This window comes from Callospermophilus lateralis, chromosome 17 (assembly GCF_048772815.1).
Source record: "Callospermophilus lateralis isolate mCalLat2 chromosome 17, mCalLat2.hap1, whole genome shotgun sequence".
NCBI classification, from domain to species: domain Eukaryota; kingdom Metazoa; phylum Chordata; class Mammalia; order Rodentia; family Sciuridae; genus Callospermophilus; species Callospermophilus lateralis.
Genome location: NC_135321.1, coordinates 26,721,734 through 26,734,611, shown reverse-complemented (window position 1 = coordinate 26,734,611; position 12,878 = coordinate 26,721,734). Strand labels below are relative to the sequence as shown.

Sequence of the window (12,878 nt, the reverse complement as noted above, 5' to 3'; positions counted from 1 at the left end):
CACCTTAAGGAATTGGAAATTGTGGGGTATTTGAAAATGCCACTCAGTGTGCATCAAAAAGTACTTGAACAGAATTAATGGGGCCGAGGGCTGGGGATGTAGCTCAAGCAGTAGCGCGCTCGCCTGGCATGTGTGCGGCCCAGGTTCGATCCTTAGCACCACATACAAAGAAAGATGTTGTGTCTGCCAAAAACTAAAAAATAAATATTTAAAAAAAAAAAAAAATTATTGGGGCCATAAGGGTTTTTGGTCAGATTAGAAACTAGTTCTAGATAGCACTGGCCCAAGAGAGGATTTTGCCAAATTACATCTTTGTATAAACCCTTCACCCACAGTAAAAAATGACATAGCCTCAGAAATTTGTCATTTTCCATAAAGACCTCCAAGAGGATATTGTTTATTATTTGAGTTCCTTTTGGAGATTATCAGAAATTTCTGGCCTGGCCAGGTGTGATGGCACATGCCCAGTGGCTCGGGAGGCTGAGACAAGAGAATTGCAAATTCAAAGCCACCCTTAGCAATGGTGAGGCACTTTAGCAACTCAGTGAGACCCTGTCTCTAAATAAAATACAAAATAGGGCTGGGGATGTGGCTCAGTGGGTTGAGTGCCCAAGTTCAATCCCCAGTAGCAAAATAAATATAGATAAATTTCTGGCATAAGTCAAATCTACAGAGGATCTGAGATATGAACTCCAATTGGTAACTTGACTATATGAGGCTGACTTCCACCTGTTTTTCCTTTTCTCTAGTCAATATTAATGCTTCTTTTTTCAAAAGCCACTAATTTCTAGTTGTGCATATAATACTTCAAAATAATGTTCCTCAAATCTGCTTCTTTTCCCTTTGTACACTTTTTCACCAGGAATTCTGGATTGGCTTGAAGTGTTGAATGGTATTCACTGCCCTCTCTAAAACAAGGCCCCTACATATAAACACAACCCTGGTAGGCAAGCTGTATGCTACAAGCAAATTAAGTCACTACTCCCTAAATAACTTTCCTATTTTCATCCCTTCGTGTGTGCAGTTAAGTCTACCCTTATTCATTCTCTGCTTGTCAAAATCTAATCTATTCCATCACATTGATTTAAAAAAATCTTGCGTCCAAACTGATAAGAAAGCTTTACTTTTGACAGAATGGCAGATAATCAATATATAAAGGAAATTATAAAATCGTCATTTTAACTGGATATGGTGGTACATGCCTGTAATCCCACCAACTCAGCAGGCTAAGGCAGGAGGATATAAGTTAAAGGTCAGCTTCGGCAATTTAGTGAGGCCCAAAGCAACTAATGAAACATTGCCAAAAAAAAAAGGTCTGGGGTTGTAGCTCCACTATAGAGCACTGACTAGCATGTGTGAGGCACTGGGTTCAATCCTCAACATCATATAAAGGTGATACAGATATTGCTTAGTTGGTATAGTACTTGTTGAGCATGCACAAGGCCCTGGGTTCAATCCCTAGCACCACATTTAAAAAAAAAAAAAAAAAATAGTGTCCATCCACAATTAATACAAAAGAGGGCTGGGGAATGTAGCTTGGTGGTATGGTAAAGTACCCCTGGGTTCAATTCCCAGTACCATGCAAAAGCAAAAGAGAAAACTACCACGCAACATGGAACTTTTATTTTTAACGTAATTTCTGTACAGCATGAGCATGAGAGTAATCTTTTTATAAATGAAAATGATGTTACTAGAAGAAATGATGACAAAAACCAAACCAGTATTTGATGTGAATCCATATTTTATGCTTCAAATCCAGCCAAGAAGTTTGTTACAATCTCTTTCAGCTTTGCATCTGACTGTTCAGAGATCTTCCCATCAGCCCTGTTAGGAAATAAAAGTAGATCATTAGTTCTGATCTGGACAAAAATTCACTGACTGAAGAACTAAAAAGGAGTTAAGACTTTGGTATCTTAAAATTACAAAAAGAGGCCACAATTGCATTCATACCTGATACTGCCCAAGAGGGCTTGGTGTTGACTGATCACATGAGACAAAAAAGCATTCTCAAACTTGGTGATCTTGCTGGGCTCCAGTTTATCAAGATATCCCCTTACACCGGCATAGATAACGGCCACTTGTTCTTCAATAGCCATGGGAGCTAAAAAGAACAAGTAAGTTGCTCAAAAAAATGTCATGTTACCAAAGTCAGAGAAACTTTTTCTTTCAATTATTAACATATCCCTATATCACTTTCTCTTATATTCTCATTGGCCTATAACTCTACTTCAACACTCCTTTACCCCTCCCTCCCCAATAAACAGAAGCATCATCTTCTAAGTATAACTCAAAAAAGCACTACTATAATCTGGCACTGTTAATACTATTTTGGGGGTAAATAATTTGTTGACATTTTTTTGGCAAGGTAAAAAACATAGTAACTTTCTTTTTCTTCAGTCCTAGGAATCGAACCTGGAGTGTTGCACATGCTAGGCAAGCACCATACCACTAAACCACACCTCTACCTACTCAGATTCCTTTAAAATCTGCCAAATTCATACCAAGGAAACGGGATCCAATAGGGTCTTAATCCTTGAAAATAAGAAGAATGGGCTGCAGTTGTAGCTCAGTGGTAGACTACCTGCCTAGCACATGTGAGGCACTAGGTTTGAACCTCAGCACCACATACAAAAATAAATAAAATAAAGGTATTGTGTCCATCTACAAATATTTAAAATAGGAAAAAAAAAAAAAAAAAACATGCCAGGCACAATGGTGCACGTTTATAATCCCAGCAACTTGGGAGGTTGAGACAGGAGGTATGCCAAATCCAAAGCCTGGTTTAGCAATTTAGTGAGGCCTGTCTCAAAATTTAAAAAATAAAATAAAATAAAGGGCTGGGGATGGGGCTCAATGGTTCAATCCCTGGTACCCCAAAAAAGAGAACCAAGTTTCTCCTTCACTAAATTCGCAGCATTTACGTTCAAATAATGATGAAACAGACACTCACTGAACTCAAAGGCAGTGTTTTTGATAAAAGATAATATCCTATGACAGGTGATGTAGCTCTGTAGCTCTGGGAATACCCTAACATACAACAGTAACAACCAAATGACAGAACAACTCACAATACTGTCCTTGCTTCAGCAACTCAGTCAGACGCACACCACGACTCAAGAGTTGTTGAGTGGCAGCATCAAGATCAGAACCAAACTGTGCAAAAGCAGCAACCTCACGATACTGAGCCAATTCCAACTTCATGGTACCTGCCACCTGAAATACAGTAAAATTGGTATTAACAACAAGAGCACTGTACAAATACAGCTGATTTTGAATACTTCAAGATTTTAACCTAATACCCCTTTCTGCCAAAGTAATATAAAATTACCTGCTTCATAGCCCTAGTTTGGGCAGCAGATCCGACTCGGGACACAGATAAACCAACATTAATAGCAGGGCGGATACCTTTATAGAACAATTCTGTTTCCAAGAAGATCTACAATGCAAAAATACATATGATAGAAGGCTAAAAAGAAAGAAATCAATTATATTCAAATTTAAGTAATTAAAATGCCAACAAACTGAAACTCAAAACTTGAGAGAATGCTAAGTGACTTCTCATGATAGAAGTACCCTATCTTTGACAATCCAAACTGGCCTACATGACCTACTGCTGAATCAGGATGTGCTTAAGATTAAGGAAAAAGGGACTGGGGTTTTAGCTCAGTGGTGGAGCACTTGCCTAGCATGTGTGAGGCACTGGTTTCGATCCTCAGCACCACATATAAATAAATAAAGATATTGTGTCCATCTACAACTTAAAAGAAAAAAAATTAGTGGGAAAAACCAATAAATTTATACTGAAAGACAGACGAGGGAATAAAGCATAAAGCTTGTAACTCCAGCAACTCAGGAGGCCGAGACCAAATGATTGCATGAAGGACGGCCTCATTAACTTAGCAATTAGCAAGACTTGTCTCAAAATAAAAAGTACTGGGGCTATGACTCAATAGTTAAGCATCAGGTTCAATTACCAGTACCAAAAAAAGAAAGAACTATAAGGGAAGTGTTACCATCTCTGGGAAATGCTTCAAAATTATGTAAGAGAATAAAGCATAGTACTCTGTGAAATGATAACTGGGTAACGAATACCTAAACCTTCATTATATTATTCTTTTATATACATTTAAAATTTTCCATAGTGAAAAATACATTTAACAAGTCAGTTCATAGATACTAGTCTAACCCAGTACCTTAGAATTAACCAAACCCTTTTTAGTTATTTTAATCATTAAAATAATACCTGTCCATCAGTGATGGAAATGACATTTGTTGGAATGTAAGCAGACACATCACCAGCCTGTGTTTCTATGACTGGTAAAGCAGTCAAGGAGCCACCACCAAAAGAATCATTCATTTTGGCTGCTCTTTCCAGCAGTCGGGAGTGTAGGTAGAACACATCACCAGGATAGGCTTCACGACCAGGGGGTCGGCGTAGCAACAGAGACATCTGACGGTACGCAACAGCCTATGATATAGAAGAGGGTTGTGAAGTTCTCCTAATAACCAGAAATTTCATGTCAACTTCCACTGCACTGCAAACATACAAAGAGATTAAATAGTTCCTCTGACCTGTTTGGATAAGTCATCATAGATGATCAAAGCATGTTTGCCATTATCTCTAAAATATTCTCCCATAGAACAGCCAGAGTAAGGAGCCAGGTACTGAAGTGGGGCAGCATCAGAAGCAGTGGCTGACACCACAATGGTGTACTTCATAGCATCTGAGGAGAAAAAAGTTTTACATTTTATGTGGTTATGGATACTGTGCTTTTATTTACTTATTTGCTTTTTGTAGTAACAGGGACTGAATCTCAGACCTTGCCCACACTAGGCAAGCACTCTATCACTGAGCTATTGCCCTAGTCCCACTGGGCAAAAACAACCGGGAGGTGACAAGCAAGTTGAAGGTTGAAATGGGAACTACTTTATTGCGAGTGAACTCAGCAGGAACTGAGCGAGAACTCTAACTATTGGGCTCCTGCAGTTTGCCAGGAAGCTATACCCTCAGCCAAGTTGTGATTTTAAATTAGACGTTACTATAATAAATATTACTCAGTGGTAAAAAGATTTACTATTAAAAATTGCCAAACACCCACTTTTTAAAAAACTAACAAAACCTTTACATTTATTGGTACTTTATATTACTTTCCCATTTTTTTTTTTTAAAGAGAGAGTGAGAGGGGGAGAGAGGGAGAGAGGGAGGGAGAGGGGGAGGGGGGGGGGAGAGAGAGAGAGAGAGAGAATTTTTAATATTTATTATTTAGTTATTGGCGGATACAACATCTTTGTTGGTATGTGGTGCTGAGGATCGAACCCGGGCCACACGCATGCCAGGCGAGCGCACTACCGCTTGAGCCACATCCCCAGCCCCATACTTAACAAAATCAGTCTTTGCTAACTAGAAGTTCTAGGATTAGTAGCAATAGGCATCAACAGCAATGGAGCTAGGTATGGTGGTGCATGCCTACAATTCCAAAGATTAGTGAGACTGAGGCAAGTGGATCACCAAGTTTGGGGCCAGCCTTGACAACTTAAGACCCTATCTCAAAAAAAAAAAAAAAAAAAAGTAAAAAGGGGAGCCAGGCGCAATTGCCCATGCAATTCCAGAGGCTCGGGATGCTGAGACAGGAGGATTCAAAGTTCAAAGCCAGCCTCAGCAATGGTAAGGCACTAAGCAACTCAGTGAGACTCTGTCTCTAAATAAAATACAGAAATAGAGCTGGGGCATACCCCTGTACCACAAAAAAAAAAAAAAAAAAAAAAAAGTAAAATGGGCTGAGAATGTAATGTAATATAATGTAGCTCAACAGTACAGCACCCTGAGTTCAATCCTCAGTACCACAAAAAAACAACAGCAATGGGACTGAGTTTTTTAATACCTGCATCTGTAAGTCTCTTCACCAACTGGGCAACAGTGGATCGCTTTTGACCAATAGCAACATAGATACAATACAGCTTCTTTTTTTCATCAGTTCCATCATTGAAGCGTTTCTGGTTAATAATTGTGTCAATAGCAATCGATGTTTTCCTTAAGAAACAGTAAACATAAATGTTACTAAATACTTAAAAGGATTTTACTAGTACTAAAATTTTACTTACTAATCTTCATATCACATTCTACTGTCCCCAGTATAGCCAAAGCATTTATCATTCCAAAATGAAAAAGTAATCTTTGCATAAAGCAAATTTAGCTAGAACTTTTAACAAGCTTAAGTCTTTACCCAGTCTGTCTGTCACCAATAATCAGCTCACGTTGACCACGTCCAATTGGCACCAAGCTATCCACAGCCTTAATGCCAGTCTGCATTGGTTCCCTCACAGAGATTCGAGGAATAATTCCAGGGGCTTTCAGGCCCACTCGCCTACGGATCTTGGAACCAATTGGACCCTGTAAAAAATAAATAAACAAGTTTTAGCTACTGAAGGAGACTGAAAAGGGAGGATCACGTAAGCCCAAGAGTTCAAGATCAGCCTGATCAACACAGCAACACCCCATCTCAAAAAGAGAAACAAATTAAGATAAATAATATTTTTTAAATAAAAAGGAGCCCCCAGAATAATCAATTATGGTGATTGTTAGAAGCTACAAACAGATCTAATAAACATCAAACCTACCTTTCCATCAATGGGATTACCAAGGGCATCTACTACACGACCCAACAGTTCCTCGCCAACTGGAACATCCACAATGGCTCCTGTCCTCTTAACAATATCTCCTTCTTTAATTAGTTTATCATTCCCAAACACGACAACACCAACATTGTCTGGTTCCAAGTTCAGAGACATACCCTGCACAATTGAAAGACAAAATTTGAACATCAGTAAAGATGTATACACTGAAGATAAGAGGGGTCAAATGGTAACTTCAGCTCTATAGTCTTCTATATCAAGAGGCTCTTTATCCACAGTAGACACTTAAAAAACTGCCCCTATTATTTTCTTTTTTTCCCCCCTAGAGAACCCATGACTCCCACAACTTTTATTGCTATTGCACTGGCCAATTAGGCTCAACCTAATACAAAATTGACTTGTTTCACCAGAACTTCTGATAGCTACACCACTATCAATAATACAAAGTCACCAACTTTCAACTTTACACCAAAAATTAATTTAGTTGAAGTTATCAAATGCTTTTACATAGGTAATCGGAAAAAAACAGGACCTGGGTTTGATCCCCAGCATGTGAGGGGGTTTAAAAAAAGGAAAGAAAAGAAACAACCAGATTTGAACTTACTGACATTTGGGCAAAAGTTCACTAAAATTTTATATTTTGGAGCCAGTGTGACTAAATCTGTTTAGAGTAAAAAAAAAAAAAAAAAAAAAAAAAAAACCAAAAAACAAAAAAACCTCGCTTACAAAACCTTATAAGGCTGGGGATATAGCTCAGTTGGTAGAGTGCTTGCCTTGCATGCACAAGGCCCTGGGTTCTATCCCCAGCACTGCAAAACCTTGTAACACTATTCTCTTGCCAGGTACAGTGGCTCATGCCTATCATCACAGCTATTTGGGAGATTAAGATAAGAGGAATACAAGTTTGAGGTCAGCCTGGGCAACTTTAAATAAAAAGGGCTGGGGATATAGCAAAGTGGTAGAGTGCTTGTCTTGTATGCAATAGGCCCTGTGTTCCATCCCAACAGTGTCCCCCCACAACCCCGTCAAAAAACACATACACACACACACAAAAAAAAAACACCTTTCTAATCCATAATAACAAAGATGGAGGGTCTGAGGCAAATAGAGACTTAGAAGTTTTTAACAAATATTACACTGCCATAAATAAGAATGAAATTATGGCATTTGCTGGTACATGAATAGAACTGGAGAATATAATGCTAAGTGAAATAAGTCAGTCCCCCCCAAAACAAAGGCTGAATGTTCTCACTGGTATGTGGATGCTAACCCACAATGAGAAAGGGGAAGTAGTATACAAGTTCACTGGATCAGACAAAGGGGAATAAAGGAAGAGGGGAGGGTGGATGGGAATACAAAAGACAGTAGAAGGAACTGGACATAACTTTCCTATGCCCATGTAACTCCACATCATATACAACCACAAGAATAGGATCCTAATTGGAATGGGCTGCACTCTATGCATATACGTCAAAATACACCATTATCAGGTATATCTAAAATCAACAAATGAAAAGTTTTAAAAAATCTTACACAATCTCTGGATTGAGAAAAACTAGATCCTAAAAAAAACCAAAATATTGTTTTTTAACTTACCTTTAAGCCTGAAGAAAACTCTACCATTTCTTCTGCTTGAACATTCCTCAGCCCATGAACTCGGGCAATGCCATCACCAATACTTAAGACACGCCCAGTTTCTTCAAGGTCAACAGAGGTATCAGCTCCAAGAATACGCTCTTCAAGAATAGAGGACATCTCAGCAGTGCCTGAGAGAGAACAATTCAATTAAAAAAAAAAAAAAAATACATACATGGTGCTAAGATTCTCAAAACCCATTTCCCAACAAGAAAGTTTTGTGATCATAATAATCAAATTACAATCTAAAATATAACACAAGACTCTACAAAAAGCTGGATATTGACCACTACGAAAATAAGAAATTCAGCTGGGTGCAGTGGCACACGCCTATAATCCCACTGATCAGGAGGATAAGGCAGGCGGAGTGCAAGTTCAAAGCCAGCCTCAGCAACAGTGAGGCACTAAGCAACTCAGTGAGACTCATCTCTAATTACAAAATAGAGCTGGGGATGTGGCTCTGTGGTCCAAAACCCCTAAGTTCAATCCCCAGTACCCACCATCCCAATAAAAAAAGAAAATGATTCAAAGCCATGTACTCCACATGTCAAATGTAAAACAGGCAAGAAGTTAACAAAGCTAAACATTTTGGTTTAATTTCTTTTTTTCTTTTTTGTGGCACTGGGGATGGAACCCAGGGTCAAGCATGCTAAGCAAGCACTCTACTACTGAACTACATCCCCAGACCCTTAAGGGTCTTTTTTTTTTTTTTTTTTTTTTTTTTTTTTTTAATTTTAAGACAGGGTCTTGACTAAGTTTACCAGGCTAGCCTCAAACTTGTGATCCTCCTGTCTCAGCACTGAGTAGCTGGGATTACTGAAATGTGCCACCACACCTGGTCCTCTGGTTTAATTTTCAAAGAACCTATACCTATGTTGAAACCTACATTTCTGGCTGACATCCATGCAAAACATGAATGTGTTTTAAGGCTTGGGGTTGGGTTTAGTTCAGTGGTACTTGCCTAGAATGTGCAAAGCTATGTATGGTTTGATCCCCAGCACTAAAAGAAATTTAAAGATTCAAAACAGCATATGTATAAAACACAGAGCACTTAGATAGGTGCAGTGATATATGCCTGTAACCCAGCTACCCATGAGACTAAAGAAAGAGGATCACAAGTTTAAGGTCAGCCTCATCAACTTAGCAAGACTCTATCTCAAATTAAAAAAAAAAAAAAGAATGGTGATTTAGCTTAGTGATAGAATGCTTGCCTAACATATGCAGGCCAGGGCTCATCCCCCGCCACCGCCCGGCAAAAAAAGGACAAAAAACCCTACTACACATGTTCAAAGAAATTCCCCAATCTATAGCATATTCCTATACTCACCTCCCTAATTCTCTATTGCATTTGCAACTTGCAAATTCAGACTTCCAGGTATAAAGGAGTGGCCATTGGCTTTGAAAACATATCAGTAAGAACTGCTCATTATTTTATTTTCTAATGCTTTTAGGTGAGGAAAAAGAACTCTTTGCTAAATCATTTCATAGAACAACAGAACCTATATCAAGACAAAGCTAAAAGGCAAATAGGTGTACGAATGTGGGATTCTGTAGTAACTAAAAATGACAGAAAATGGGGGAAAAAAAAAGCCCAACAATAATACAATCTTTGTAAATTATATTTTCATTTAATGATAAGGTGTTAAGTGTGGTGCACGGACTTACCAATCTTCTGAAGATGGGTGTTAGAGGCATGGAGGTTCCTTGCAGCAATGAAGGATGATCCCAAAGCATTTTTGGAGACCTAGTGCAAGAATATTCATTCATGAAACTGACAAGCTTCACAAATGCAGACATATTTTGATCAAATTATTGATAAAAATATAAAGTATATTTTAAATATTCTGTTTAAAATTTGAAGTGTATTATTCAGTTGAGGAAGTACCTTTAGGTATATGTTGAGTATATAATAATGTTCCTAGTACACAATTAGCACTTTATAAAAGAATTTTTTTAAATGGAGTCTATTTTAAAAAGCAGCTATTAACAAAGTAATCAGGTACTACTATTATGGCTTTAGATTTTACTTGAGTTGTGGAAATTCTAATAATTTCTTCCTAGCTGAGGACAGTGGCACAGCCTGTACCTAGTTACTCAGGAGATCAGTCTTGGCAACTCAGTGAGACCCTGACTCAAAAATTTAAATTCTGTAGCAATATGGACTCCTCCTCTTTCCTTCAAGTTAGAATACTGTGATTGGTTACTATCAACTTTTATTTATGTATTTGCAGTACTAAGAATTTAACACAGGGACCCTGTACCACTCAATTACATCCCCAGTTCAGTTCTTTTTATTTTGAGACAGGGTCCAGCTAAGTTGCTGAAGCTGGCCTCAAACTTTGGATCCTCCTGCCTCAGGCTCTCCCAATCATTGAGATCACAAATGTTCACCACCACACCTTCAGGTCACTGTCAATTTTGAAGCTACTGCCTTCTATAGGAGTTAGATGAAAATAGTTAAAAATGTTTTGCAGCTAACAGAAAACCAAGAAGCTACCAGGCTGTTTTAGGGCAGCAAAACGGCCATTATACTTATTTCACCTTTCAAATTCAGATTACTTTTGAGATAAAAGAGGCAAATGTGAATGCATTTACAATAGACTTAGGAATTAATAAATTTTTGACATTCATACTCAACTTTCACAGAGGTAAGTAACAAAGGGCACTGCCTCTTAGAGGCATTTTCCAAGTTTGTGTTCTATTTTATTTGAATTCTTGAACACTGTCCAACAATTCCTCAAACCACCAGATGAACAATTCAAGGACGAAATCTGTACAAGGAATTACAAAGCAGACTTCGGTGAAACCAAAACAATTTGGAAACCAGCTTCATTGCTGTGATATATTGGCCACACAAAAATATTTTTTTTTTCTTCATCTGCACGGTGTGTCCACGACCGCTTCAGTATTCAGCAGTAACAAACCGCTTCTGAAGAATTCAAGAAACGTTTGCTTTGCTCTGAACTGACTTCCGACTAGAGTAAAATGCTGGGTCCTGCTGACCTTCACACAATGTCAGGCTCCCCTGACTCGCTTCAGCAAGAGCTGACAGCAGTCCTCTGACCTTCAGAGGTACCAGATGGGGACAATCAGCCGGAACGAGCCCCAGAGCCGTCCTCTGAGAAAGCTAGCACCCAACTTCTGACCTTCGCCCAAGGCCTCTGCTCCGGCCGCTCTAGGCCCAAGACTAGAATCCTAACGAGACCCCCGTATAGCGGCAACATCGAGGTCACTAACTCCCCGGCACCACTCTGCACCATTTCGCATGGATGGCAAGCAAAATGGCCCTTCTGTCGCTCGCCCACCCGCCCAGCCGAGCTGCCACAGTGCAAGATGGCGGCGTCCGCCACAACCCTTCAATCTCGCTGCAGAGCTCCAGAGCTAGCGCACCGCCACTCGCTGCCGCCCCACCGAGCCGCCCCGCTCCAACCCGAGGCGCTCACCAGCCCGGCTCGCCGAGGGAGGGCGCGGGCCACGGCCGCGGCGACGCGCACGGACAGCATCTTCGGTTTCTGCTCAGGCGATTCCTCTGCAGCCGCAGCCTCCGGACTGACTGGGACAAAATGGCCGAGCGCCGTGGAAGGTCAAGGCAGCCGGCCCACCTGACCCGGAAGTACCGCCCCTCGCTTCACCGGATGCGAATCTGCTTTTTTGAGAGTGAGGGGTGGGTTTCTTTATTTTTTAAGTATTCTTTTTATTTTTTAAGCTGAACCCTCAAAATGAATGAATCGCCTGTTGCCAGCTTCGGCCCAGCATTCATTGTACATTTATTTTAGTATTTCCAGTCGACCTTGGTTGCCCCGGCGACCACGTGAGTAGCGGAACCTGCAGAGAAGCGGTTCCCAGCTAAGGATGCACTGGCTAACCCTGAGAAGGCCAGATTGAGCAATTTATTTTTTATTATTATTATTTTTTAAGATGTTGATGAACCTTTAGTTTATTCATTTATTTATATGTGGTGCTGAGAATTGAACCCAGTGCCTCGCACTTGCTAGGCAAGTGCTCTGCCACTGAGCCACAGCCCCCCAGACTGAGCAATTTAGAGAGACCATAAGCAGTTTAATCAAACTCAAAGTAAAAAGGGCTAGGGATGCCGCTCAGTGGTTAAATGCCCCTAAGTTAAGTCCTCAGTACCAAAAATAAAAAATGAAACACACACACACACACACACACACACACAGTATACAGGCAGGTGTGGTAGCACATGTCTATAATCCCAGCATTCAGGAGGCTGAGACAGGAGGATTGCAAATTCAAGGCCAGCCTGGACAACATAGCAAGACCCTGTCTTAAAGTAAAAAAAAAAAAAAAAGTACTTTGGGGAGGGGGAATGTAAAACAAAATTGCAGGGATATATTTTGTAAAAAAAATAAATAAGGACAAAGAACATAAAGATCATTTTATCCATACATAGGGGTTGCACCAACTTAGTTTATTGAAATTTGCTTAGTTTACTGAAATTTAGCAATAAATTTCAACTTAGTTTACTGAAATTTGCTTAGTTTACTGAAGTTTACTGAGCACAGTTGTATTTGAAACAGAGGCCATAAAATATGGTATTGGCTAGTTAGTAAGATTCCTTTGAAAATAAAGACTTAATCATTTAAAAT

General features: G+C 39.6%; 1 protein-coding gene across 1 annotated transcript; it reads right to left on the bottom strand.

Annotated features, from left to right (window-relative positions):
- Nucleotides 1-1,601: 1,601 nt before the first annotated feature.
- Atp5f1a (ATP synthase F1 subunit alpha) lies at nt 1,602-11,845 on the bottom strand. Its single transcript, XM_076837401.2, has 12 exons — nt 11,712-11,845; nt 9,934-10,012; nt 8,230-8,399; nt 6,619-6,792; nt 6,225-6,391; nt 5,883-6,031; nt 4,573-4,724; nt 4,244-4,468; nt 3,329-3,436; nt 3,069-3,213; nt 1,951-2,101; nt 1,602-1,824 (listed from the first exon to the last, which is right to left on the bottom strand). Exons 1-12 carry the CDS (start codon nt 11,769-11,771, stop codon nt 1,743-1,745), a joined length of 1,662 nt encoding a protein of 553 aa, XP_076693516.1. The 5' UTR covers nt 11,772-11,845; the 3' UTR covers nt 1,602-1,742.
- Between the last annotated feature and the right edge of the window lie 1,033 nt (nt 11,846-12,878).